This window comes from Saimiri boliviensis, chromosome 14, assembly GCF_048565385.1.
Source record: "Saimiri boliviensis isolate mSaiBol1 chromosome 14, mSaiBol1.pri, whole genome shotgun sequence".
NCBI classification, from domain to species: domain Eukaryota; kingdom Metazoa; phylum Chordata; class Mammalia; order Primates; family Cebidae; genus Saimiri; species Saimiri boliviensis.
The window spans coordinates 90,171,382-90,197,651 of NC_133462.1; the positions used below are offsets into that span (position 1 = coordinate 90,171,382).

Here is a 26,270-nt window from a genome sequence, read left to right on the forward strand (position 1 = left end):
TAGTCTCAGGTAGCATTTGTTATTTACATCTGAAAGCATGCTAAGTAATACCGTTTCTGCGCATGGGCATGAAGAAAACTGCTGGTGATGGAAACAATAAAGCTGTGATGGAAATTTATTTGCAAACTTGACAAATTCAGCCGTGGGCACTGTAAGATCAAGTTGATAATGCTAGCTTTCTTAGACTTGTATCCATTAGAGAATACATACAGAATCGATGCTCTTATTCTCCAGCTAAGAAAAATGTCTTATTTATCTTGTGGAATTAGGGTGAAAAGTAGAAAACTGACAAGAGTTCTCATGAAATTTATCTTTGCCTCAGAGCCAGACTTAAGTTTTCCACACTGATCCCAGGTGCCTGGACTTAATTCCTCCAGTTCTGGATCCTTATCTGCTGTTATCTCAAATGCTGGCTGCTTCATCTTTCTGTTCTCATGTCTTTGCAAGGTCCTTATGTGGCAACTGATACCTCAATTTATTTCCTGGAAGTCTTGATTTTCTGGTTTGTGGACTGAACCACTCCATTAACAATATCAGAAGTATCGAAAATATGTTCCTTGATTATTAATCTGAAACTCTGTCCCAGAACTATTTTTTCATTCTGGCTGCCAAACTCAACTAATCTTCTTGCTGCCATTTCTCATCAAAATGAGCACACTGAAGTTTGGAAGAATCTGTAATTTCATATCGCATTTCTTAACAAAGTGGGAATTATTCTTTTAAAAATACAATTAAGCTGGACATGAGATGGTGTGTGCCGTAATCCCAGCTACTTGGGAGGCTGAGGTGGGAAGATGGCTTGAATCCAGGAGTTCAAGACTAGCCTGGGCAACACAGTGAGACCCCATCTCAAAGAACAAAATAATTTATTTTAAAAATATGATTATATGCTGAGGATCTAATAAAAACACAAAATTAGTACCAACTATTTTGGTCTGATATATTTTAATAATTATTTTTATATACTTAAAATGCCTAGTTACATCATTAATCTACTTTCCAAATCTTAATATCTCATTTAAACTGTAAAATATATTTTAAATAAAAGTGCTTTATAAAGATATTAAAAGTAATACTTTACATAAAAATCACTCAATTTTAAATTTTACATTAAAACATTAATCAAAATTTTAAGAAATAAAATTATAGAATACTAGATCATATCTTTTCATGGTAGACAGATGTTTGCTTAGATTACAAACGCTTCTCAAAATGTCCATTTAATGTCACAGTCATTGAGATTTTTTTACCTGATGTTCCACCGTCATGATTTTTTTCTTCAGGTTTGCCATTTGCCTTGAAAGCTCTTTTTTCATCCACCTCATCATCCCCCCACCATGACGGCTGCCCATATAATGGAGTACCACGGGGCATAGCAGAAATATCTGGAAAGAGGTGGGAAAAATCTGTCTAAATCAGATGAAACAGAAAAATATACACTTTCGCAGAATGCTAGAATTGCCTAGTTGATTAATTAAATTAAAAAGCAAAGTATAGTCTAGACAGCTAAAATGTACTCTATCCTGAATAACTTGGTATTTGTGTAAGACCTCATACAATGTTGGACACAACTAAATAAAAAATTTCCACTGGGTGGTATCTAAGTAACACAACGTGCTACATATCCCGATAGCTTTTTGTTAAAGTATTACGAGTTGTTTGGTATATAACTGAACCACTTGTAACAAATGTCATTTTACCTGAATATTTAGACACAAAGGGACCTCAGAAGAACAAGTTTGTTGAAACTAGGCAATAACCAACTAGAGAAGAACAAAACCAGTCTGATCAGAAATGGCTCATTAAGGGTAAAGGTAAAAAGTCAAAGCTGAAGTAAATTTTGGCCTGAGGAGCCATTTTCCAATTGTTTTCAAGCTCAAGGGCACACAGTAACTAAACGTAAACTAGTTCTTAACAGAACTAACATATTTTTGTTTGAGCAAATGTAGTAATGCCTATCCATTTAAAAACTTGTTTCTGTTTGAATGGAATTATTTATGTAAAGCATTTTATAATGTTCCTAGAATTGTAAATTATTCTGATATAGCCACTTTGGCTTTAAAAAATTTTCCTTTTAATTCATTTTGGTTGTTATGCTGCAGAAGAAAATGCAGATAAACATGCAATAACAAAAATATTTTAAGGTTAATTACATAGTAAATTATACAGCTGATCCTCTGAAGCTGCAGGTTCTGCATCCATGGGTTCAACTAACCAAAGATGAAAAATGTTCAGGGTGGAGGAGAGGGGGAATTCCACGAAGTTCCAAAATGCAAAACTTAAATTTGCCTTATACCAGTTCTACCTTGAAGCCACACAAACGAAGTGATATGTATGCATTGTATTAGGTATTATAAGTGATCTAGAGATGATTTAAAGTATACAGGAGGATGTGCATACGTTATGTGTAAACACTAGGCCATTTCACAAAAGGCACTTGAGCATCGTGAATTTTGGTGTTCACGGGAGTCCTAAAACCAATTCCCCATGGGTACTGAAGGATGACTATATTTACCCCCCTCAAACATTTAAACATAGTTAGGCACACCTATATACAACTGCCACATATAATTACGTTTTACAATGTTTTCTAATGAAAGCACTAGCAGCATTAAAACACACTCTGGAATTATCATTATTACAATTATTTTTATATGGACACGGCCAACTTTCTGAGAACAAAGCATGCAGTGTCTCCACAACAAGTCTGAAGACGGTCTTTCGGAAGAGGGCAGCTTACCCACGGCTTTTTCCTCAGACTTCAGAGCTTCAGTGGCTTTGTGCTGCACTTCAGGAGCAGCCTCTGCTACTTTTGAATCTATACTTTTGGCACTTGCAGATTTGGATAATTCTGATTCGGAAGATTTCTGGGACAACTGAAGTTGAATGGTAAACTTCTCATGCTACGAAACATTGAAAAATGGAAGTGAAACATCAAGAAGTCAAGTCAACTGTAGTGAATAGTAGGTTTCAAAAGAAGCTAAGCAAACACTTTTACCTTTAGAGCTTCTTCAGGGACCCTCATTTCTCCTTGTACTACAGTAAAAAGATTTGTATGTAAACAGGGCTAAGGAAGAATATAACCTCAAATTTCTGGTTATTGAGCTAAAAATGGTCATCAAATATAATTTAGAAATTGCTGTATTTCAACAGGTAATTATAAAAGAATTATTATTTCCCCTGAAGAGTTAAATATTAAAATATGCTCACAAATATAAACATTTTCATTTTAAAATAGTGAAAATCTTAAGATCCAGCACATTTTCTAATTTTAATGGTGGCCCTCAAGAAGCAAACAACTGGGTAACTGATCAGAGCACAGACATTTTCAATTTTTCCCAACAATAATATAACTACAATGAAGAAAGAGCACATGATTACATTAACAGCAGATCACAAAAATGTAAGGAAGTATCTCAATGATTAACCAACAGCAATCCCTAAAAGAATTTGATTACTCAGACTTCATATGCATTGATAAAAATGAAGTTCATTTCACAAGTGCAAAAGAAATGCTATAATTAGGGTCCGTACAGCAACAACAATCATGACCATCCCCACGATTGCAATCAAGGTCACATTACATTATCAAACAATGGATTCTATACCAAGATTAGATTAGAACCAAGTGCTAGATATAATGAATGCTTTCATTATTAAGCCAAAAAGAACAATGCCTCTGTATATTAAAAAGATCTATTCACTAAAGAGTAGAGGTCACATTTCCCACCACTACTTAACTCTGTAATGAAAGGACTTTTATAACCATGTACTAAATTCCATTCGTTACGAGCTCAGAGCACTCATGACTTCAAGTGTAGAAAGCTGTAATTATCATGACTACTTGGGGGAAAAAGATGACTTCCTAAGCATAAAGGAAGTAGTAAACTTGTTAGTGAGTATTTACTCTATGTTTTTACTTGTTAAAATAATAAAAATTCAGAATTGTAAATAATTATAATGAGCTTTGGGAAATACTCTGTTCAATTCCATTAATTCTTCCTGTTCCATAAATAAAGGACTTGGGTAGTGGACAGAAACCAAAACAAGAGTCTAGTCAAGTGAATCCCAGGCCAGGGCTCTCCTATTAATCGACACTGCTTTTTCCTATAGCTTTGAAATATTAAAATTTTCCTTTTTATCACATTCATATGCTGGTATATATTTGCTGGTACATATGGAAATCATATATCATAACTAAGTATATTTAATAAAAGATAATGTCTAAATTGCAAACATATGGAATCAACCTAAATGCCCATCAACTGATAAGCAGATTAAGAAAATATGGTATACATACAACATGGAATACTACTCAACCATAAAAAAGAATGAAAGTGTCTTTTGCAGCAACTTGTATGGAACTGAAGGCTATTATTCCAAGAAATGTAACTCAGATCAAAACCCAAATACCATATGTTCTCACTTCCAAGTTGGGCCTAAGCTGTGGTACACAAAGACATACAGAGTGGTATAATGGATATTGGATACTCAGAAGTTGGGAAATAGGAAGGGGGATGAGGGATGAAAAACTACTTATTAGGGTACGATGTACGCTACCCAGATGGTGGGGGCACTAAAATTTCAGACTTTGCCTCTGTACAATTTATCCATGTATCCAAAAAAAATCACTTGTACACCTAAAGCTATTGAAATTTTTAAAAAGACAAAAAAATGTGATTAAGCTATAAGAAAAAACCTAGAATTTCCTAAGTATACATATATTCACATATTTATATATTACGAATTTTATATAAACATATAAATGCATATATATGTTTATATAAAGCTTCATATTGGCTCACACTGTATGTGCTCACTTGACATTGGCTCAACTACTGCAGATATTACTGAAGTTTTTCATTCTTTTCTGAAAACTGCTTTTTATCTGTTACAGATGTGAGTTCCATGAAGCAATATGATGGTACAAACTTTGCTTTAAATATAATAATAATAATGTCTAATAACTTTGTTTTACCCCAAGACTCAGAAACAGCTAGAGAAGATTCACAGCGTTCCTTTTTCAATGAAAAAAAGCATTAAAAATTGAAAGTCATTACCATTTTTCAATGGAAAACACAAGTGATTTTAACCTGTTGTGAGGGTTTTCTGGTGCTTCAGGCTTGCCTCTTGGGAGTGCCTGAAGGCGGCTAGTCTGGGGTATCCTCTTTAAACCTGGACATGCTTCAGGTTATGGAGAGCTTGAGAGAGCTATCCTTCTCAGGTTCAAACATTTTACCTCCCAAAAAGGTTTGTGTGTGTGAAAATGAAGAAGACCTCCAGAAGTCTCTTGTTTGGGTGATTAATTCATCTGAGAACTCTGGCTAACTGTGAGATTTGGAGACTGCTCGCCCCAGCTCTGACCTCCGAGGCTATACCACCTTCTTAGTGATGCAGACCTATATAGCTATTTTTAACTTGCTAATAAAGAAAAATGACAAACTGAGGTACAATCACTTATGGTATCAGTAAGTGATAAGAAGTTTGAATTCTTGCTTATTAAATATCATACTTTAATAGGTTATTCCCCACTTCTTTATGTAAGACTATGATTTCTATTCTAAGTCATCCCACTGTATTGACTTAAGTCAATTTATTCAAGAAATGTTTAACTAAAAGTTACAGGTGGAAACTCACCTGCATACTAGTAATGTGTGCTTAGATACAGTTCTTCCCACACTTTTATTTTAATGACAAGATTAAAAACAGAGCAAAATTTTTAAGTGTTAGTTATTCCGAGGGGTATGATCTAAAATATGAAAGGCGAGATAACACTGTAAACATTTCTTTCAAAAATCATGTCAGATAAATAAGAATACTTGAATAAAATTATTTTATACAAGGAATGACTGGAAAAACACATTTTTCAAAATTAATATATTTTATACATGGGATTTAAAAAAATATGTAATAAGACTATCCCAAGAAATCCTTAAGGTTACCCAAAAAACGCTTCTTTTGCATTAAAAATATGAAAAATTTCCCTCATTTAACAATAATTGATAATAAAACATACAATTATGCTAAATTAGAGTTCACAGAGTATTAGCACGGTAGGGCCTAGGAAATAATAAGGGTTTAAAAGAAAGTTAATAGCAGGAAACTTTCAAGGGGAAAATTTTATCTATTTGCTTAATTTTGCCTATACCTTCAGAAAAATGTATCATTTTATTTTAGGAGATGACTATCTTTCCAACTTGTGGAAGACTCTGTTCTTTAAAAACATAGTTTCCAAAAAACTGATTTAAACTTCTCTATCACTTCATTCTTTTATCCAAAAAAGTTCATTTCTATTGATTTTTTAAATTTAGTTCTTTTAAGCTTTGAGAAATGTCCTCTAGTTTTGAAATGTTAATAGTATTAATATGTTCATGTTTTGTTATGGATACCACATAAATAAGGAAAAATCTTAACTTCTCTGAATGAAAGTTCTTAATTTTTACTTACATTTAACTTCCCCTTGATCATTTTCACAGCCATTATGCCTTTTAGCATCCCCTTGATCATATTTAGCAGTTTGGTGGTGACAGCCCACCAAATGGAAGTACAGATTAATTATAGTTTTAGATGCTATGACATGATGTGTTCGAATTTTTTTCAACCTTGTTCCTAATATTACTAATCCAATCATTTTGTGGGCCATTACGCAGTAAAATACAACTTCTTTTGGAAAATATATAAATCACAATTTTAAAATAAAAGGTACTGGGTTCTTACTTATGATCATTTATATGATTAAAATGATGAGGGGGGTGGATCTTGAGATTCAAGATACTTAAGTAATGTTTAAATGATTTCCCACTAAATGTGGAAACCATACTACACTCTGATTTTCCTCCTAGCACAACAGTGGTTTCTTCTTAGTCTCTTTTACTGGTTTCTAATCTCACCCATCGCTTAATACCAGAATGTACCAGGTGTCAGTCCTTGAACTTCTCATCAATCTGTATTAATTCCCTTAATGACCTCATTCAGTCTTATGGTTTTAAATATTATTTATATAATATAAATCCCCACATTCATGTCTTTAGCTTCTACTTCATCCCTGGATTCAACTTTACATTCAACTCCCCTAAATGAACTTATCAATCTTCTGGATAAGATGGAGTAAAAAGAATTGGATTTATTCTCCGACATTAAACAACTAAGGGATGGGTAAAACACATGCAACAATGTTTTACAAGACAATCAGCATCAGGCAACAAAAGACAATGATCTCTGAGAGAAGAGCAACCTCTTTAAATGACAATTGATTTTTTACTGACACAATATAGTACGGGGGTTGTGACACATAAAAATAAAAACACATGACATCATAGCACAAAGGTTAGGAGAGAAAAAAGTATACTGTTGTAATGTTCTCATACAATATGTAAAGTGGTATGTCACTTGAGGATCAAACTTCAAATTAAAGACACTGTAAGTCCTAAAGCTACCACTAAAACAACAACAACAAAAATTGCTCATAAGACAACAAAAGAGATAAAAGGAAATAATAAAAAAATTCAAATAACTCAAATGAAATCAGAAGTGGAGAAAAAGAAAACATAAAACAGAACACAAAATTCAAATGATACATTTAAACCTAACCACATCAATTATCACATTAAATGTGAGTGGCCTAAATCCCCAAATAAAGGCACAAATTACCACATCAGATTAAAAAAAAACTATATGCTGCCTACTTTATATGTAAAGACAAACAGAGTAAAAGTTAAAAAAATATAAATAGACAAAAGAAAGCTGGAACAACTATAATATTAAGACAAACCAGATTTCAGAGCAAAGACTCTTAGTGTGAATAAAGTAGGTCATTTCATAATGATAGAGAATAATAATTCACCAAGAGAACATAATAATCCCAGTTATTTATACAAGCTTGCATATTCTGCACATGTACCCCAAAATTAGAGTATAATTTTAAAAAAGTCAAAAATAAAAATGAATAAATATCAGTTAGTATTAAAAAAAAAAAAAAGTGCTGCAAATGACATGTGAAGAAAAAGTTCTGCATGGAGGAGGAGGCTAACCTGTAATTACTGCCTGAGATTCAATACCTTTCTTAATAATTGAAAGAGTAAGAAGACAATAAATCAGTAAAATACAGCAGACCTGAACACCACCACCAAGTCAACTTGGCCTAACTAACATTTATAGAACACTCCAACCCCTAAATAGCAGAATGCATATCCTTTTTAAGTACATATGGAACATTTACCAAGATAGAACATATTCTGGGCCATAGAACAAGTCTCAATAAATTCAAAAGGATTTGAGACATACAAAGTATGTTCTCTGAGCAAAATGGAATCAGAAATCAGTAGCAAAAATATCTCTGGAAAACTCCCCAAATATTTAGAAACTAAACAAACTTATAATAATCTATGACTCAAAGAAGAAATTGAAAGGGAAATCTGAAACACTATAGTAGTAATTAGGGAAAAATTTATAGCTCTAAATATCAGTATTAGAAAAGAAAGGTCTCAACTGTATGACCTCAGCTTCTACCTAGAAGAAAAGAAATAATAAACATAAATCAAATAGAAAACAGAAAAATTGTGAAAACTTGGTTGAGCATAAAGCTGGTATTTTGAGACGATTCTTCCTATTTTCTCCACAAAAATTCTACCTATAGAATTCTCTACCAGTTAATGCTGCCTTCCTTTATCATACTGCTTAGGCCTAAATTCTGGTTCATCCTTGACTCTTTTACTTTACATCCAATCTAATCAGAAAATTTTCTTGGCTCCATCTACAAAATACACACAGAATCCTTCCATTTCTCATTACCTCCAGATAAATCACCCTAAGCCAAACCTCCTTTATTGTTCACCTGAACTACTGCAATAGCCTCCTCACTGGTCTCCCTTTTTATACCCCTGCCCACTCCACCCTTAGTTTTCTTTGAACAAGAGTAGCCAGAGGATCTTTTCAGTCATGTCATTTATCACCTGTCTGATTAAAAAAACCCTCCAAAGACTACCCACTTCACTCAGAATAAAAGTCAAAATCTTATAATATCCTACAAGGACTGATACATTCTGACCCCTAACATAGTCACGTTCTTTGCTGGCTCCAACCACACTGGCTTTTAAATGCCATTCCTCCAGTATGTCAAACTTGTCTCTGCTTCAAGTCCTTTGCACTACAGTCTCATCTGTTTGCGGGACTATTTCTCCACATATCCATATGGCTACCTTCTTTACTTCCTCCACACTTTTGTCCCAGTGCTGGCTTCTCAGTGAGGTCTTCGTGAATATTCTTTGTAAAATTCTAACTTTCCTTTTACCAACACTAGCTCTCTGCCTCCCCTGTCACACTTTTTTCCAAAGAACTTAGCAACCTGTAATACCCTCACTTCTTGTATGTGCTGTCAGTCCCTTCAAACCCATTAAAATATAAACTACAGGAGGACAGTGATTATGATCTATTTTATTCACAATTATATTCCCCAAACCACTGGGACTGTGCCTGACACAAAGGACACATTTAATAAATAATTAGGAAATGAATAAACTCAGAGTTCCTTATCAGCCGCATTTTTGGCTACCTGAAGATTTATTACCACTTTCTGAAATTTTTCTTGATTACTGCAGCATTTTAATACTACTCATGAGTTTACTGTCATTTTAAAAATGTGTGTATTTCACTGAGTATGTGCTTTTCTAATTCACTTATTTTTCCAGTTAGAAAAAAAGACTGCTGGTAGATAAATTATGTTGCCTAATCCTAGTCTCAATCCATGTTTGCTCCTTCTATTGCTGTAGCATTTTTTTTTTATTTATTTGAGACAGAGTCTCTCTCTGTCGCCCAGACTGGAGTGCAGTGGTGCAATCTCGGCTCACTGCAACCACCACATCTCAGATTGAAGCAATTCTCCTTGCCTCAGCCTCCAGAGCAGCTGGGATTACAGGCACCTGCCACCAGGCCCGGCTAATTTTTGTATTTTTTTTGGTAGAGATGGGGTTTCATCATGTTAGCCAGGCTGATCTTGAACTCTTGACCTCAGGTGATTCACCCGCTTCAGCCTCCCAAAGTGCTGGTATTATAGGCGTGAGCCACCACGCCTGGCCTGCTGTAGCATTTTAATTAAAATAGTTTTCCACTGCAAAGTATAGCAGTTTATAGATTGCCTATTAATTTTAATTAGAATAAAGTACAAAAATGCCTTTAATCTAGTATAGCTAAATAAAGAAACAAGTAAACATATAAAATCTGCCTTTAAAATTACATATATAATATAATTTCTGCCAGTATAACAGATGCTATTTTAAAGTAATAAAATTATGTAAGTGTCCTCTGGGCATCCAGACAGTAGTTATGGCTCAACACTAAGTGTACAACTCTGAGAAAGTCTTTGGGACAAAACGTTTGTCCCAACAATTTTAGACAGACATATTATGAGCTGGTACCTAAGAGAAAAATGTCAGTTTGCTATTAAGAAATTAGTATACTATCTATAAAAGCATGAGGTTTCTTCCTCAACAGTTTCTTCTTGATATAAAATTCAAAGTTAACTTTACAGAGTTTTATTAAAACTTGAATTTCCTACTATTTTCTCATGATTTGAAACAGTTGATGCCAAATGGATTAAAGTTGGTACCTAAATTCAAAATATATTTGTATTTGTTCTTGATGAAACTTATGCTGGTAGAAAATGACACCTGTTCATTAAGGCTTTAATGCTAATTCTTATTTATTTCACATGAAGCATATTTTTTAAAAAGACTTAAAATACATGCAAGTATTACTATTTAATTGTTTGGCTTTTTGTATAATCCTTTGGCTCTACAAGTGTGAACATTATAAGGTATGCTACAAAACTTTTATTTAATTCTAGATTTAAAATTTAAAAATTTTATTATTTTTCATAATTTTTTTTTTTTTTTGAGACAGAGTCTCACTCTGTTGCCCACGCTGGAGTGCAGTGGTGTGACCTCGGCTCACTGCAACCTCCACTTCCTGGGTTCAAGCCATTCTCCTGCTTCGGTCTCTTGAGTAGCTGGGACTACAGGCACCCACCACCATGCCTGGCTAACTTTTTTGTATTTTTAGTAGTTATGGGACTTCACCATGTTGGTCAGGCTAGTCTTAAACTCCTGACTTCATGATCTGCCTGCCTCAGTCTCTCAAAGGGCTGGGATTACAGGCATGAGCCACCACACCCAGCCTACTTTTCGTAAATTTCAAGGAACAATTTTATAGTGTTAATACATTTACTTTGAGCAACAACTCTATTTCCCTGAGACTACACTTTTTCTGCTACAGTGACAAAAGTCCATCCAAATTGCTATGTTTAATACATTCTTTATTACCAAAGTCATGATGAAGGTAGTAATTCAAAAAAACTAAAACTCAAAACATTCAGCATAGTGGAATAGCTGTATTTTAATTAAATGTAAATAAGTTCTTTCTACAAAGCTTCTTGCCCATTATGAATAGGAATGTTTTTATTCTTCTGCAATCATGCTCCTTCCCTTCACTAGTGATTCTTTACACTACCCCATGGAGTTTAATAGTCATGTCCCTGTTCAGTTATTAGATTTCTAATTTTAAACATAAGAATTTTAAATACACATTAAATGCATCATGTAGATTAATCAGGGAGTATAGGTCTTAGAAGACACAGGATATTGAAAAGTTTGAATTAAGTAGGCAACATAGCTGTGATGCCTAAAACAGTAATGGCAGGGATGGAAGGAAAAGCAGGTTTAAATTCTTACATTCATCCCAGAAGGCTGATGTGCATCATGCTCCACCTGAAAGCAATCCCTAGGCTGGACTAAAATTAAACATTCCCTTGTCCTCTCCCCAGTTACATTCTTTGATGCTCAAATTATATATGCAACAGCACTTCAGGGAGACTGCTGCTGAAACTATATAAATAGAGAGAGAGGGAAAAAAAAAACAAAAAACGCTGAGTCCACCAACTTTTCCAGGATTATTTATAGCAAAAGGCGTAATAACTAAAAATATATATGTACTATTTTTAAACATGTATTTTAGTATAGGAGGGCACCCAATAAGGCATATCCATATTGTAAATTATGTTTCAAAAATGTTAATTTCCATCAGAGTAAATATATTTGAATAAATTTAATAAGTACACAAAATCATTTAAGGATATCATATCCAAATCTCAGCTTATCTTCAAGTTTCAAGGTGATATAAGTCTGTTCCGGAATCCTTACATCATTCACAAAAGTCTACAAGAAAGAAACAAGAGATGTTAGGTTACATATGAAGTATTCTTACATTTCAGATAAGCAAATTCTCAAATCTGACGCTTAAAAGTACATATCACATGGTGGCTACTACAGCCTGAGTATCATAAGATGCGCCATACAGCCTATAGGCTGAAAAATAATTGTATGCTAAGCCTTTTATCTCTATTACTGGTAACACACAAAGAACCCAGTGCTGCCAAGATAATTTTGGCACTTAGAATAGTTCTTAAAAATGGTGCCAAGAAAAGCTCTTAATCTGAAGCTGGCAAATCGTTAAGGGAGAAATATTTAACTGTTAATATACCATCAGAGTTCACAGGACCCAATTTTAGCTTTCTGAGAAATTCTGGCTATATGTAAGGATTGACATTTCATTACTTTTATTTTTGGAATTATTATAAAGAAGAAGAAGAAATTTTACTTTAAGAAAAGAGAATAAAACTGATTTTATTTTGCAATTGTCATATGGGTCCTTTGGATTCCTTTATGAATCTGGGATATAAGGTTTCAATGATCTTATTTTTCTGCTATTTTATCATCCTAGTAACTATTTCATTTTTACTCATCAATTATTTCTAACAATGCTAAAAGTGACCCAAATAATAAGACAAATAAGACAAAAGAATAACAGAATGACAGAACAGCAATAACCAACAAAAAATATTGTAGGCCACATCTAATATTATATTTATTTTCCTTTCCTCCTTCCTTCCTCCTCTCCTTTCCCCTTCCCCTTCCCCTCCTCTCCCCTCCCCTCCTTTTCCTTTTCTACTTCTTTCCTTCCCTCCTTCCTTCCTTCCCTCCTTCCTTCCTTCCTTCCTTTTCTCTCTCTCTTTCTTTCCTTTTTGAGACAAGGTCACAGTGGTGTCATCACGGTGCACTGCAGCCTTGATTTCCAGGGCTCAGGTGATTTTCCTATCTCAGCCTCCTGAGTAGCTGGAACTACAGGTGCATGCCACCATGCCCAGCTAATTTTTATGTATTTTTTGTAGAGACAGGTTCTCCCTGTGTTGCCCAAGCTGATCTCAAACTCTTGGGTTCAAATGATATGCCCACTTTGGCCTCTCAAAATGCTGGGATTACAGGTGTGACCCACCATGCCTGGCTAAATTGTATTTTCCAGTGGGCACATAAAAAAGGAAACAAGATAGATGTGAAATTAGTTTTAATAATATATTATAAATTTCACCCAATATATCCAAAATAGTACCATTTCAATATATTATCAATATAAAAATTAACAAGATACTTTACATTCTTTTTTTTTTTTTTGTACAATGTCTTTAAAATTTAGACTAGTCCACATTTCAAGTGCTCAACAGGCACACATGGCTATTGGCTATTGTGAAAAGCACAGACCTAGAAGGATGATGCAATAGTGAAATAAATCACTATCTCAGCATTCTTTAGTTATCTTACTGCAGTGGCCAAAATATTCATCATCTTCCCAAGAAGATATAAAAGATTATCTGGAGATAAAGTATACATTTTGGGGTTTCTTTTTTCACCTATTAAAGAGCACAGCTGCAAATTCAGAATTTCTGATCTAATATTCACAAAGACAAAGAGAAGAAAACAGGAAGACATTTCATAATTATAAGATAAATACAAAAGAAAGTGACATTCTAGACTATGATGACGATAAAACTGATAGCATAAGCAAATTATTAGACTACATGTCTTCAGATGAAGACGGTCATAGACACTTTTTTTCCTAATGCAAGAATCAATGAGAAGAATGTTTCCATGGAAAAAAGAAATTTTCACCCAGTTAGTCATTCAATAAGAATCATGCAGTATTTTTCAAAAAGAATCTGAATGATTTGGGGTTTCATGGGGACTTTGGGGGTTTTGTTTTCGGGGGTTTTGAGACAGGGTTTTGCTCTGTCACCCAGGATGGAGTGCAGTGGCATGGACCACATCTCTTTCTGCAGCCTCGACCTCCCAGGCTCAGGTGATTTTCCCACATCAGCCTCCTTGGTAGCTGGGACTAGAGGCACATGCCACCGCACCCTGCTAATTTTGGAATTTTTTGTAGATGGGGTCTATGTTGTCCAGGCTGGTCTTGAATTGTGTTGGCCTCCCAAAGTGCTGGGATTACAGGCATAAGTCACCAAGGCCAGCCTCATTTTTAAAAAAGTGTTGTATTTTACAAAAATGTTGGTAGTGTTCTTTTTTTTTTTTACATCTGTGTTCCAATACTTATTTGATATAGTTTGTAAGCGACATATTCTCAACACAAGTGTCTATACAAAGATGACCAGAAGGAAAGAGATGATGCAGAAATAAAATGATTAGATTTCTTTTCTTTTTTTTTCCTTTCTTTTTTTTTGAGACAGAGTTTTGCTCCTGTTACCCAGGCTGGAGTGCAATGGCGCGATCTCGGCTCACTGCAACCTCTGCCTCCTGGGTTCAGGCAATTCTCCTGCCTCAGCCTCCTGAGTAGCTGGGATTACAGGCACGCGCCACCATGCCCAGCTAATTTTTTGTATTTTTAGTAGAGACGGGGTTTCACCATGTTGACCGGGATGGTCTCGATCTCTTGACCTTGTGATCCACCCGCCTTGGCCTCCCAAAGTGCTGGGATTACAGGCTTGAGCCACTGCGCCCGGCCCTGGATTTATTTTCTAATTATTGTTTATAAATCTAAAAATAACAAGTGCTTTGCAGTTATAGAGGAAGAAAAGATGGCCAACCTCTTAACAAAATTATAAGCTGGTAAAGTTTTTAAAACACTGTTTTGACCATGCAAGAACAAGAAGAACCAGAAATAATACACTAGAACCAACTAAAGACACACAGTACTTGAGCTCTGGAATCAACATTTATAAGATGGATACATGTTCCAGGTGAATACATGTCAACCGATGAGCAGTTAGTCGCACTCAAACAGCATTGCCCATTTTGGGTAGTATATACCTTCAAACACCAGAAAAACATGGAATAAAAATTTGAGTTTATCATGTCTAATTTATTATTAAAATTTCAAGTTGTTATTAATTACCTTTTTATTCTTACTTTTGTCAGTTATCTGTACAAATACATGTATTATATATATACATAAAATGTATGTTTTTTTAAAAAAGTGTACACTGGATACAGATGGCAAATGGTGGTAACTATCTTTCCTGGCATACTAAAGAGTTAAAGGCCTAGAATTTGCTAGATTTATAGAACACGGAACAAAGGCTATGCTTAATTGCCTATGCAGACATCAAATAAACACCCAACAAATTTTTCTTTGATAAATTGAAATTTTAAAAATTACATTATTCTTTCCTTTTTAATTCCATTTTTATCATCTTCTATTTTATTACATTTAAGATGGCCATAACAGCTTATTTGAGAAGACTGCCCTTCCATGGTGAGAAAGTTACAGTAAAATACATAAAGGGATTAGGTTATAATACTCTCAAATGTCTACGCATAAATAGCTCTTTGTAATATGCCATAAAATAACAGTTTTAAGTCTACAAAAGAAATTAGGAAAAGTTACAATCTTAATTATAAGCATATATATGGAGATAGTGGAATATCATTAAAACTCTAGATTATAATTTAGGAAGATTTATTAGTAACCTTAAATCACAAGCTTCCAATATGTTTTACAGAAAGGTTGAAATGGTAATATAAAGAAAATTCAAAGGCTTCAGAGACTTACACACTCTTCAGGTTCAGTTCCAAAATGAAGATTTCATAGTGTTTTAAAATTTATGTTTTGAGTTTACCAAAGTATATGGAGGATACAGTCATGCCTTGCTTAACAATGGGGAAACATTCTGAGAATGCATCATTAAGCGATTTATTTCACTGTACAAACATTAGAGTGTACAGTATTTACACAAACCTAGATGGCACAGCCTACTACACACCTGGGCTATATTGTATAGCCTATTGTTCCTAAAGGCTACAAATCTATACAGCATTGTTGCTATACTGAGTATTGCATGCAATTGTAACACAGATAGGAATTTTTCAACTCAATTATAATCTTATGTGAGCACTGTGGTATATGGGATCTGCAATTATGGGATGCATGATTATAATCAGAGAGCTGAGGAAAATGAAAAAGAATGAAAGAAAATGTTAATTTACTGATGTCTGGTATGCAAAAGATCAACAACTAGATAAAGTATTGAAGGTAAGTGCTACAATTTTGAGCCAATTTTATTTGAAACTGTCTAATAACCTAAAATACCATATTTATTCAAAAGGCCTATGATGACCTAGAAGAACCATTTAAGACTGCCTAACTCTCTTATAAGTATTAAGCACCTGTTGTGTGTTGAACATGTGTACTAGGCATTTTCAGAGATCAAGAAACATAATTTTAACATGCTGCCATTTATGACTGAACTATTCCCTGAAGTCTAAAAAGGCTTAGTAAATATGAGCCAGACACAAAGTTTTAGCTCACAAACATGCAAGTGAAAACATCTGTGAGAAAATAGTCTTCTGAAGGTCTAAAATTACCAATGGAAAAGAGAAAATTTCAAAGAGCAAGAGGAAAAATCACTTGAACTAGATCAAATTGTAATAACTTAGATATGGAAAAAATGAGTTTTATTTCCTTGTCAGTGCCATTTGATCACACCTCTACCTGGTAGTGAGGAAAATGAGGCAAAGAGAATGAAGAAATCATCAAGATCTTGGAGTCCGGAAGTGGTAATGTTGGGATTTGAACTCCGGTCTTTGAACTACAAATCCTATGAGTGTTCCAAATCAAGAAAGATTAGGTCTCCAAGCTAAATTAGCTCCCCAAATCCTCTACTCAAACCACTAACCCCACAGAAGCAAACCAAACTTAGATAAATACCGATTTAATTTACATACAACTAAATAACATAATTGATAGCATAAAATCATATAGGCAGCATACATTATATTGATGATCCGGGAAACTGGACAGGGCACAATCACCTCAATCTCTCTGCCAGCTACAAAAGCCTCCCCTTCTTCCCTAGCCTTTCCTTTCAACCTTTAGTGATGACCATTCTCTACTCGATGCCACACAGGTCTGATGCTGGCAGGAACTCTAGTGTGCAAAGGGGACACAGTGTAGCTGGAACACAGATTGTTGTGGGGGCAGTCCAGGAGCAAATGGCAGGGTTGGAATGGCACAGGAGTGGTGGGGCAGAGGCCATGGTGGCTACCAGAGGGGCAAGTGCTCTAATGGAGGAGGCAGGAGGAACTGAAGGCAAATGGGTTCCCAAGGAAAGAGAACCTTCAATGGGCTTGCAGGAAAATGGACCATTAAAATATCAGCAACAAAGCCAACTGCAGCCTTCTCAGGCACAACAGTCTCATTTCTGGCGGCAATTCCATAAACTGCAGCTCTAGGTCCCTTGGGAGTGTATTCTGGGGTAGGGTGAAAGAAGACAGGAGTAGAAATGATCATTTTTAAGTTGGATTTAGTTGGTAAGGGATTTTTCTAAAAAGTAACAGTGAATTCTTTGAAAAGTATGTAGGCTACAGGGTGCTAAAATTGTCTTTGCTGCTTTTCTTACCATAATAAAAATAACTTACATTTACTGAATGCTTAGTATGTACTGTTGCGTTTAAAATTATTAGCTTATTTATATCTTTACAACACGATCTGTGAGTACCATTTTATTATTTCTATTTCTTAAAAAATGAGGAATAGAGAACTCAGGTGACTTGTCTCAGGTGACATCAAAGCTGGCTTCGTAATGTCCCCCTACCTTCAAAATGATGCTTAAAGTTCTAGAATAATATGGAGCATAAGAATACACAGGCTGTGAGTAACAGTCTACAAGTTCTCTTACGTCTAAAACGCATGGCAGTTGGTAGTTTCTGACATGTTTTGGCTGCTAAAGAGCTTTGTGGCATGTTTCTTAGGCTGTCATTTGTATAATGTATATTTATCATTTATGTAATCCTTTAAAGTTCTATACTAAGCACACACTCATATGTACTGTTACATTTAATCCTCATAACAACACTACAGAGCAGGAATTATCATTTCATTATTTAATTGCTAAAGCAAGATTCTGCACTGCGTCTTTACTTTCACAGACTTCGCCTCATTACATGTTCACACACTTTAGGGGACAGTATATATGAGGAAACTGAATTTCAGAGAGATTAAGTGATTTGTCCCAGGTTACAAACCCAGGGCCTGATTTCAAGTTCAAAATGCAGATGTTTCTCTCCATGACTTAGGATCTTTCATAATATTATTCAGTGTGATCAAATTATAAGAAAGACCAACCTAGAGAAACATCATTCATATTTCACCTGATTATTTTTGGAACCAACAAATAATTTTCATACTTGATCATAGTCTTTCAAAAGACAAAAATGCTGATGTAATTCCCACTTATTATTTTCCAAAACGATAACGTAATACAGACTACCACTGTTAATCTGTTGTCAAGATGAAACTTTCTGGACTTGAAGACAATATAAAATTGTTAAAATATTCCACATACAGAAGTTAAAATTCCTCACTATAAATTCTTCAAGTAGAAAATTAATTCAATTCCACTCAAAAAAGATTTACTAGGTTCATGGACTGTGCAGAGCCCTCTGCTAGGCACCGTGGTCACATAAACAGAAGGCACATGAACTTATTCAGGAGTTCAAAATTCAGCAGAGCTACAGAGTTGTAAAAGTAGATTTAATACCAGGCTGATAAAGCACACGAAGGCTTATGAGTGTGGAGAAGGAAGAGAGAAATTCTAGCAAACAGGAGTTGAGAAGCAAAACTGGTAACATTCATGCCTAACGTTACAATAGTTTCTATCTATTTTCCCATCTCTGTTTATTTTAATCCTTTCAACATGTTAACATCAGGAGGTTAAAATTCATAAATGGGCCTCTTCTTCACCCTTCAAAGAGAAGTAGAATTTGAGCTTTACTTTAAAAAACATGTAAAACTTTTATAAATGGCAAGGGAGATGGGAGAAATAGTAAACTGAAGAAATTCTAAATTATTTGAAAAAAGAGACAGTAGAGCAGGAGACTACTGTTCTGGAAGAAGAGCAAGGGAAAGTGCAGTGATGGAGCATCAGTCTGGAAAGGCGGATAAGCCAATGTGAGGATTTTCAGGGCAAACATGAAGAATGCAGACGTAATTCTATGCACTTGAATAAAAAAGAAAAAAAAGGCTTGAATAAAACCAACAGGAAAACATGCCTACAAAAAATTTATACTTAAAGAATAAACACAAAAGTCCTTCAGTAGCAGACCAATTCAGAATCGGTAAACAAAAAAAAATATATATTACTGTATTTGCCAAATTTCTGCATGTTCTTGGATATAATGTTTGATGTATATGTAAAAAGTATTACTAGTTTGAAGCAGTTGGGATACACTTATTTCTGTTGAATTCATTTTAAGAATTTCAACAGCACAGATATGAACAACACTACTTGCTTGTGTTAGCAGAACTGTTAAGAAAATGAAAAAACTGAAATAAGATAAATAATACAGAACTTTAGCATTCTTTTTAGTTTGTGGCTACTTATATTATGGCAAATGCAGAAAGACCAAATGAAGAAATAAGAAAAAATTCACAGCAGTTACAGAAAAATACAGTCAATGTATGAATTCCAAGAATAATGAACACTGGCATTTAGATAATGTACTATACTTGTTAAGGCAAACGGTTGTGTTTTACCTTTTTACCCTAGCTGAGAGAGCTGTCTACTCTCTGGCACCTTTCCATCTTTCCATTCTTTTTTTTTTTTGAGACACAGTCTCACTCTGTCACCCAGGCTGGAGGGCAATGGTACACTCTTGGCTTACTGTAACCTCTGCCTCCCAGGTTCAAGTGATTCTCCTGCCTCAGCCTCCTGAGTAGCTGGAACTACATGCGCACCAGCCTGGCTAATTTTTGTATTTTTAGCAGAGATGGGGTTTCACCATGTTGGCCAGGCTGGTCTTGAACTCCTGGCCTCATGTGACCCACCTGCCTCAGCCTCACAAAGTGCTGGGATTACATGCACGAGCCACTGTGCCAGGCTCCATTTTTATTTTCTAAAGTTAACCATTACTTCTCTGTCCCTGAGAGTACTTTTTTGCATTCTCACTGCCATGAATTTTTACTGTTTTTCCTCATATAAATTCTAGCTATACAGTGAAGTCAAGCTTAGGTTTCAAATCCTTAAAGAAGTCTTTTCTAGCCATCACAAACAATGACAACCACTTTCCGGATTCCACGTATGTACTCCTTCTACAGTTTCTTTGTTGAAATATGGGCTAGTTTCATATTTTATTGGATGGTTCCGAAAGTGCTATGTACCTAATAAGCATTTAAAAGTAAAATACAAATTAAATAAAAAGGAAATATAGGTAGGAAATGTAAGCTGATTTTTCTTCTTATGATATTAAACAAATGCTTGGACTGGTACTACTTGTGAAAATTTTTTTAAAAAAATAAAATAAACAATATTAAACAAATGTTCAAACAAGACAAAAAAAATAAACTCTGAACTTACTCCATTTAGGCTGCCCAAATCTTTGACTAAATGTTCATCCGTAGAGGCATCATAGTTGATCACAGCATGTTGCTTATCCACACTACGAGACTGAAAGGAATTTTTTTTTAAGTTAATACAAAAAATTTTTTTAAGTTAATACAAAAAATAATAAAATAAATACCAATCACATTTTAACTAGATACCTAATATTAATAATACAGTAAACACAGGGAAATATTGAAGTAAATGTGGATTAAGTGAGATTAAAACAGTGTTACAATACAACAAAAATTTAGTATCACTCCCTAAAGAGGAAAGCAGTCAAATTTTAAAGTTCTACTATTGAGAAATTTACATTAGCTGACTTTGCTGAATGTATTAATTTTTTTTTTCTTTTTTTTTAGACAAGAGTCTCGCTCTGTCACCCAGTCTGGAGTGCAGTGGCATGATCTCAGTTCACTGCAACCTCCATCTCCTGGGTTTAAGGAATTCTTCTGCCTCAGCCTCCTGAGTAGCTGAGACTACAAGTGTGCGCCATCACTCCTGGCTAATTTTTTGTATTTTTAGTAGAGATGGGTTTCACCACATTGGCCAGGCTGGTCTCAAACTCCTGACCTCGTGATCCGCCCACCTCAGCCTCCCAAAGTGCTGGGATTATAGGCGTGAGTCACCATACCCAGCCTTAGCTTAAGTTTTTAAATTTAAAATTGTTATAGAGAAATCGTGTGAATTATAATTTTACAATGTTTTATAGATCTTATTGTTAAAAAAATACTTATCTTTTAGGATTTTCTTCTTTCAAAACTAAGAATGAGCATAAACTATTTAAAGAGTCCAAAGATTTAGAGGAAAAGGTACACAATATGATATGTTTTGGAACAAAATTATCTTCACTTAAAATATGGGTTCTAGAACTAGAATGCATGAGACAGCTCTAAGAGGGAAGGGGACTGGAAGTCAAAAAAGGTATTTTAATGGCAAACTGTGGTTTTTGAAAATTGCTTTTAAGTTTCTTTTAAAGTGCGCGCATGCTCTCTCCCCTCCCCCGGCCCCCACCGAGCTTAGTGAGTTATCTGCAGATAGAAGCACCTGAAAGAGTAACTGTAAGTCTGGTATCCAAAGGAATTGGTATTAAAAGGAAGTATCATTACAGTCACAGAAGAAACAGTCTGTGAACCAAAGAATCTGAACTTGACTGCCATGTATTACAGGGTTACTGTATGAACCCTGGTATACTAAAAGCAAAGGAAGCATAAAAAATGGTGAACAGACATGACTTCCAGTTTCTGGTCCAACATGGAAAGAATCTGGAAGTCATCATTCCCATCTTCATAATAAGAAAAGTGTTAACAAACTGAAAACCAAAAACCCATCTTAGTTTTATTAGCAACTTGAGGTCACAAGGCAAACTACCACCCTGAAAAGTAGAGAGAGAAACAAACACAGAGAGAATCACAGCTTGCCAGGTGCAAATGCCACTGCTAGAAACAGCCACTGGTAGGACAACTTAAAGGTGAAGTGATTAATTGCTAGAGACTTGAGTGTGGACCAACTTGAGATTTTTAAAAACTCCTGCATTAAATCTAAAAATTATTTAAAATTCATTTTTGCTTTCATTGTTTTAATTTTTGGTTCTTCTGATTAAACTAATGAAATACAAAATTCAGTTCTTAAGTTGGTAAGAAGCAACATAGCACCACTCAGCAAAATAATTTCACCATATTGTCGATTTATCAAGTTGATCTAGTCTAAGGATAAATCTCTAAACGTTGTAAGTGAGATTTCAAGTACATGTAGGCTCTCAATAAATACTGAGTGGATCCTGACAGATAATCTCTCTCAGAGGAAAAGAGTACACAGAAAAAGGGCAGTTTGGACAATGGACTGAAATTCAAGGGAAAAAAATGTACCTTGCCCTCCACTTCTTCATGGTGAATACCAATGGTACATAAACACCTACAGCAAAAGACAGAGCACACTGAAGACATAAGAGAACAATAGAGCCCACTGACTCAAGTGAGATGCCATTCCAACTGTGGGGATTAGGGAGTGCAGAGTGAACCTGTTATGTGGGATCACAAGAATACGTCCTCTGTTTGTTTAATAAAGAGAATAACAACTTTTCAAGAAGAGTAGTCAGGAACTCAAGGCAAAGAGTATCTGCTTAGTACTCACAGAACAAGACAATCCCATTAGTATAACTATTTTTTTTAAGAAAGCAGCCAATTTAAAAAATTCCTATGTTTTTAGTTATTGTGACATATATATAAAATAACAATGTGTTTCAGCACCCACCACAGGAATTAAGCAGAAGACTGAGATTACTGAACATAACATAACTAGTGACTGGGTCAAGGAAAACTAGGGGAACAGTAAGAATATGTAATGGATATCTAACCACTTAAGCATTAATCTGTTTTCATTCGCATATAATCGAATTCACATTACCTCTAGATTAAACTGAACCAGAGGGTGGATGACAAATTGAAGTTCACAACCCATTTAAATATTTCAATGACAATTTAATAAAAATCTCTCAGAAATATATAATTTAAATCCTAACAAAGACTGCTAACTTAATCACATCTCTGATACTAATGGGAAAACCTTAGCTGATCTGAGCTTAAAACTGCAAAGACAGGCAATTTCGACCAGGCCCTTTCTTCCTGTTACTTAAACGTCTGGTAAGAATGAAAAATTCTAGTCCCTGTCCTTTTGTAGCAGGGGTGTCCAATATTTTCGTTTCCCTGTGACACATTGGAAGAAGAATTGTCTTGGGCCACACATAAATACACTAACAATAGGTGATGAACCGAAAAAAAAATTTTTTTTTTTTGCAAAAAACTTGTAACATTTTAGGCAAGTTTATGAATTTGTGTTGGGCCGCATCAAAGCTGTCCTGAGCCCCAGGTTGGACGAGGCTGGGGCTCAGGATGGAAATCAGATGGAAGCCAGGCAGAGCCTCGAAAAGTACTTATATTTCAGTGTTTTTCGAGTCTATGCCTGGCTTCCATCTGATTTTCACTTGCGATAGAGACCCTCTTCCCGAGGCCGTGCACTACACTCGTGAGAATCCATTTTACTTCAAACTCTTTGGTTTTCTAGCTTTTCCAGGATTGCTACCTTCTCCTTTCTTCCTTTAACCGAAATCTGCCGGCTTTGCCCCTGAGAAAACACTAATTCCACTGCATTCCCTTACAGAAGATGCTAGCCATCTCTTAAAGCCAACAACATCCTGTTGAATTCAAAACTGGAGTCTGAATCCCTCCAGTTTACTCTTGTGGCTTTTGGACTATTACTTTTCCCCTTCAATGAATAACCCTTTACTGTTTTGAAGCTTTTATTACCAATTCCGTATGTATTCATTGCGCAAACACACAACCTCTCCTCAGATGCTGCAATCATTTGGGGCCACTCTAACTTAAACGTTTTGAAGATTTGAGGTTCTGGTTCTCAGACTTCCTTTTTCATTAAAACCGCTGTCTCACCAAGACTGATTTTAAATGTCCACATGGATGACCTATATAAAAACCTAACATTCTCAACTCCCACAACCCAAATCCCTACCACATTTGGTATTATCACTCCCACTGCTAGCCTTTACCAGGTGAAACTGATTTGACCTCTGGACTCTCAACTGTAATAGTCTCTTTGACTATATTCTCTCATTCTTTAAGTTCTCTCAATTATTTATAATAGTTTACTGGCATAGTACTTTAGTGCTCTGACAGTAGCAAAACAGCTAATATTCTGATCTTACTTTTTCTCCTAAGCAATGATACCCTTTTACCCTGACTTTATTTCCCCTTCTCTATAGCCAAGATCCTGCTGGCTTCAATTATCCCGTCTATGCTCACACCTGCCAAACCTCTACCTTCTGCTCAGACTCTTCTCCTCAATATTATGTTATTTGTTTCTAGCCTTCTGTTGAATATCTCAATCAAGATATCCCTTAGAAATGTCAAACCCAAAGTATACCTTCTTACCTCAATTTCACCTATTTCCTCAATTCCACCTATTGCCAGGAACTCCAGATTTTAGATACTTTTCCTCTCTTTCATTCATATAACTAGAAGGCACACCCTACCTCTAATCTCTCCTACTCTTGTCTTCTTTTGTTCATTTCAAATGATACTCTCTCTTCTTTAGAACTCCGCCTTCTCTTCCTAGATTACTATAATCTCCTAACTCCTCTTACAGATTCCAGTTTCCAATTCCTGGGCAGTAAAACGAAATAGTTTAAAGAACAGGTGCTGGACTTAGAACAAGTCAAGGCAATACTTCCCTCCTAAAAAACTCCGGAGTCCTCTTACTAAGAGAAAAAATATGAAGTCTTTAATACACCACCCAAGGCCCTCCAAGATCTGGCCTTTTCTAGCTGCCAAGTCCTCATCTCTCAAAATGTTTGCCTTCACATTCTATAGATAAACTACAACAGACTATTTAAATTACCTAAACAGATAAATGCCACGCTACCTTCAAAGTCATGTCCTCAATCACACTCTTAGCCTTCCAGTAAGCCATCTTCTAAGATTGAAATCTTTCTGGATTTCTCATCCCCACATTCCCCCACAGGTAGAACTGACCAATCTCTCTTTTGTGCACCCAGTCAGTGTACCCCACATGAACTCCCATCACTGTCCTGGGTCGTGCTATTTATACCTACATGTTTACATGTATGTCTCTTTCTACTAGACTCCAAACCCTTAAGGATACACAGACCCTATCTGTATACACACTGATCCCCAGCACCTGGCAGAGAGCCTGGCATATGGCAGATGCTTAATAAAGGTTTGCTAGAAAAGAAATAACATATGCTATTTGACTAATCTCATTTCATAACGAATGAGGTAGAGATGTTTTCTAAGATAATAAAATAGCAGAAGTATTGAGGTTACAAACTTCGGACTAATTCTAAGAAACCAACAAACTGGGTAGTTTTAAAAAACAGAACCCAAACAAACAAACTGGGTAGTTTTAAAAAACAGAACCCAAACAAACAAACAATTCTGGCTCTGAGATAAAACCAGAAAATTGAGAAAACATCAAAGTAATTTATAGCATCAATTCAGACCACCAGATGACCAGTAGGCCAATCTATTCTTATGGTCTGTATTTCCGAGAATACACTGGGTCTAGGACAGTACTAAAAGCAGTAGGCTACTATTAGATAAAGAACAACAGTTTTTTAGGATTAGAGCCTGAAGAAAAGGTTTAAGTTATTTTTTATTGTCTGATCATGCAGTTTCCTCATCAACTTTATATTATATTTAAAGAAAACAAAGCATAGGTTGGGCGTGGTAGTTCTCACGCCCGTTATCCCAACACTTTGGGAGGCTGAGGCAGGTAGACTGCTTGAGACCATGAGTTTGAGACAAGCCTGGACAACATGGTGAAATCCATCTCTAAAAAAAAAAAATCAGCCAGGCATGGTGGCATGCACCTGTAGGCTATCCAGGAGGCTGAGGTGAGGGGACCGCTTGAGCCGAGGAAGTAGAGGCTGCAGTGAGCTCTGATCGCACCACTGCACTCTTGCCTGGGTGACAGTGAGACTCTGTTTCAATGAATCAATCCCTACAGCATGAATAAAAAGGATATG

At 35.4% G+C, this 26,270-nt stretch overlaps 1 protein-coding gene across 10 annotated transcripts in view; it reads right to left on the reverse strand.

The window, feature by feature from the left end:
• CEP170 (centrosomal protein 170) overlaps positions 1–26,270 on the reverse strand; it is a 126,716-nt gene that overhangs the window by 71,319 nt on the left and 29,127 nt on the right. For all 10 annotated transcript variants that reach the window (XM_074385405.1, XM_074385408.1, XM_074385407.1 and 7 more), the window contains exons 3-7: positions 20,690–20,779; positions 12,125–12,206; positions 2,999–3,054; positions 2,741–2,903; positions 1,251–1,385 (exon numbers count right to left, since the gene is read on the reverse strand). In XM_074385405.1, the coding sequence (XP_074241506.1) occupies positions 1,251–1,385; positions 2,741–2,903; positions 2,999–3,054; positions 12,125–12,206; positions 20,690–20,779 (526 nt within the window). The remainder of the gene's footprint in view (positions 1–1,250; positions 1,386–2,740; positions 2,904–2,998; positions 3,055–12,124; positions 12,207–20,689; positions 20,780–26,270) is intronic.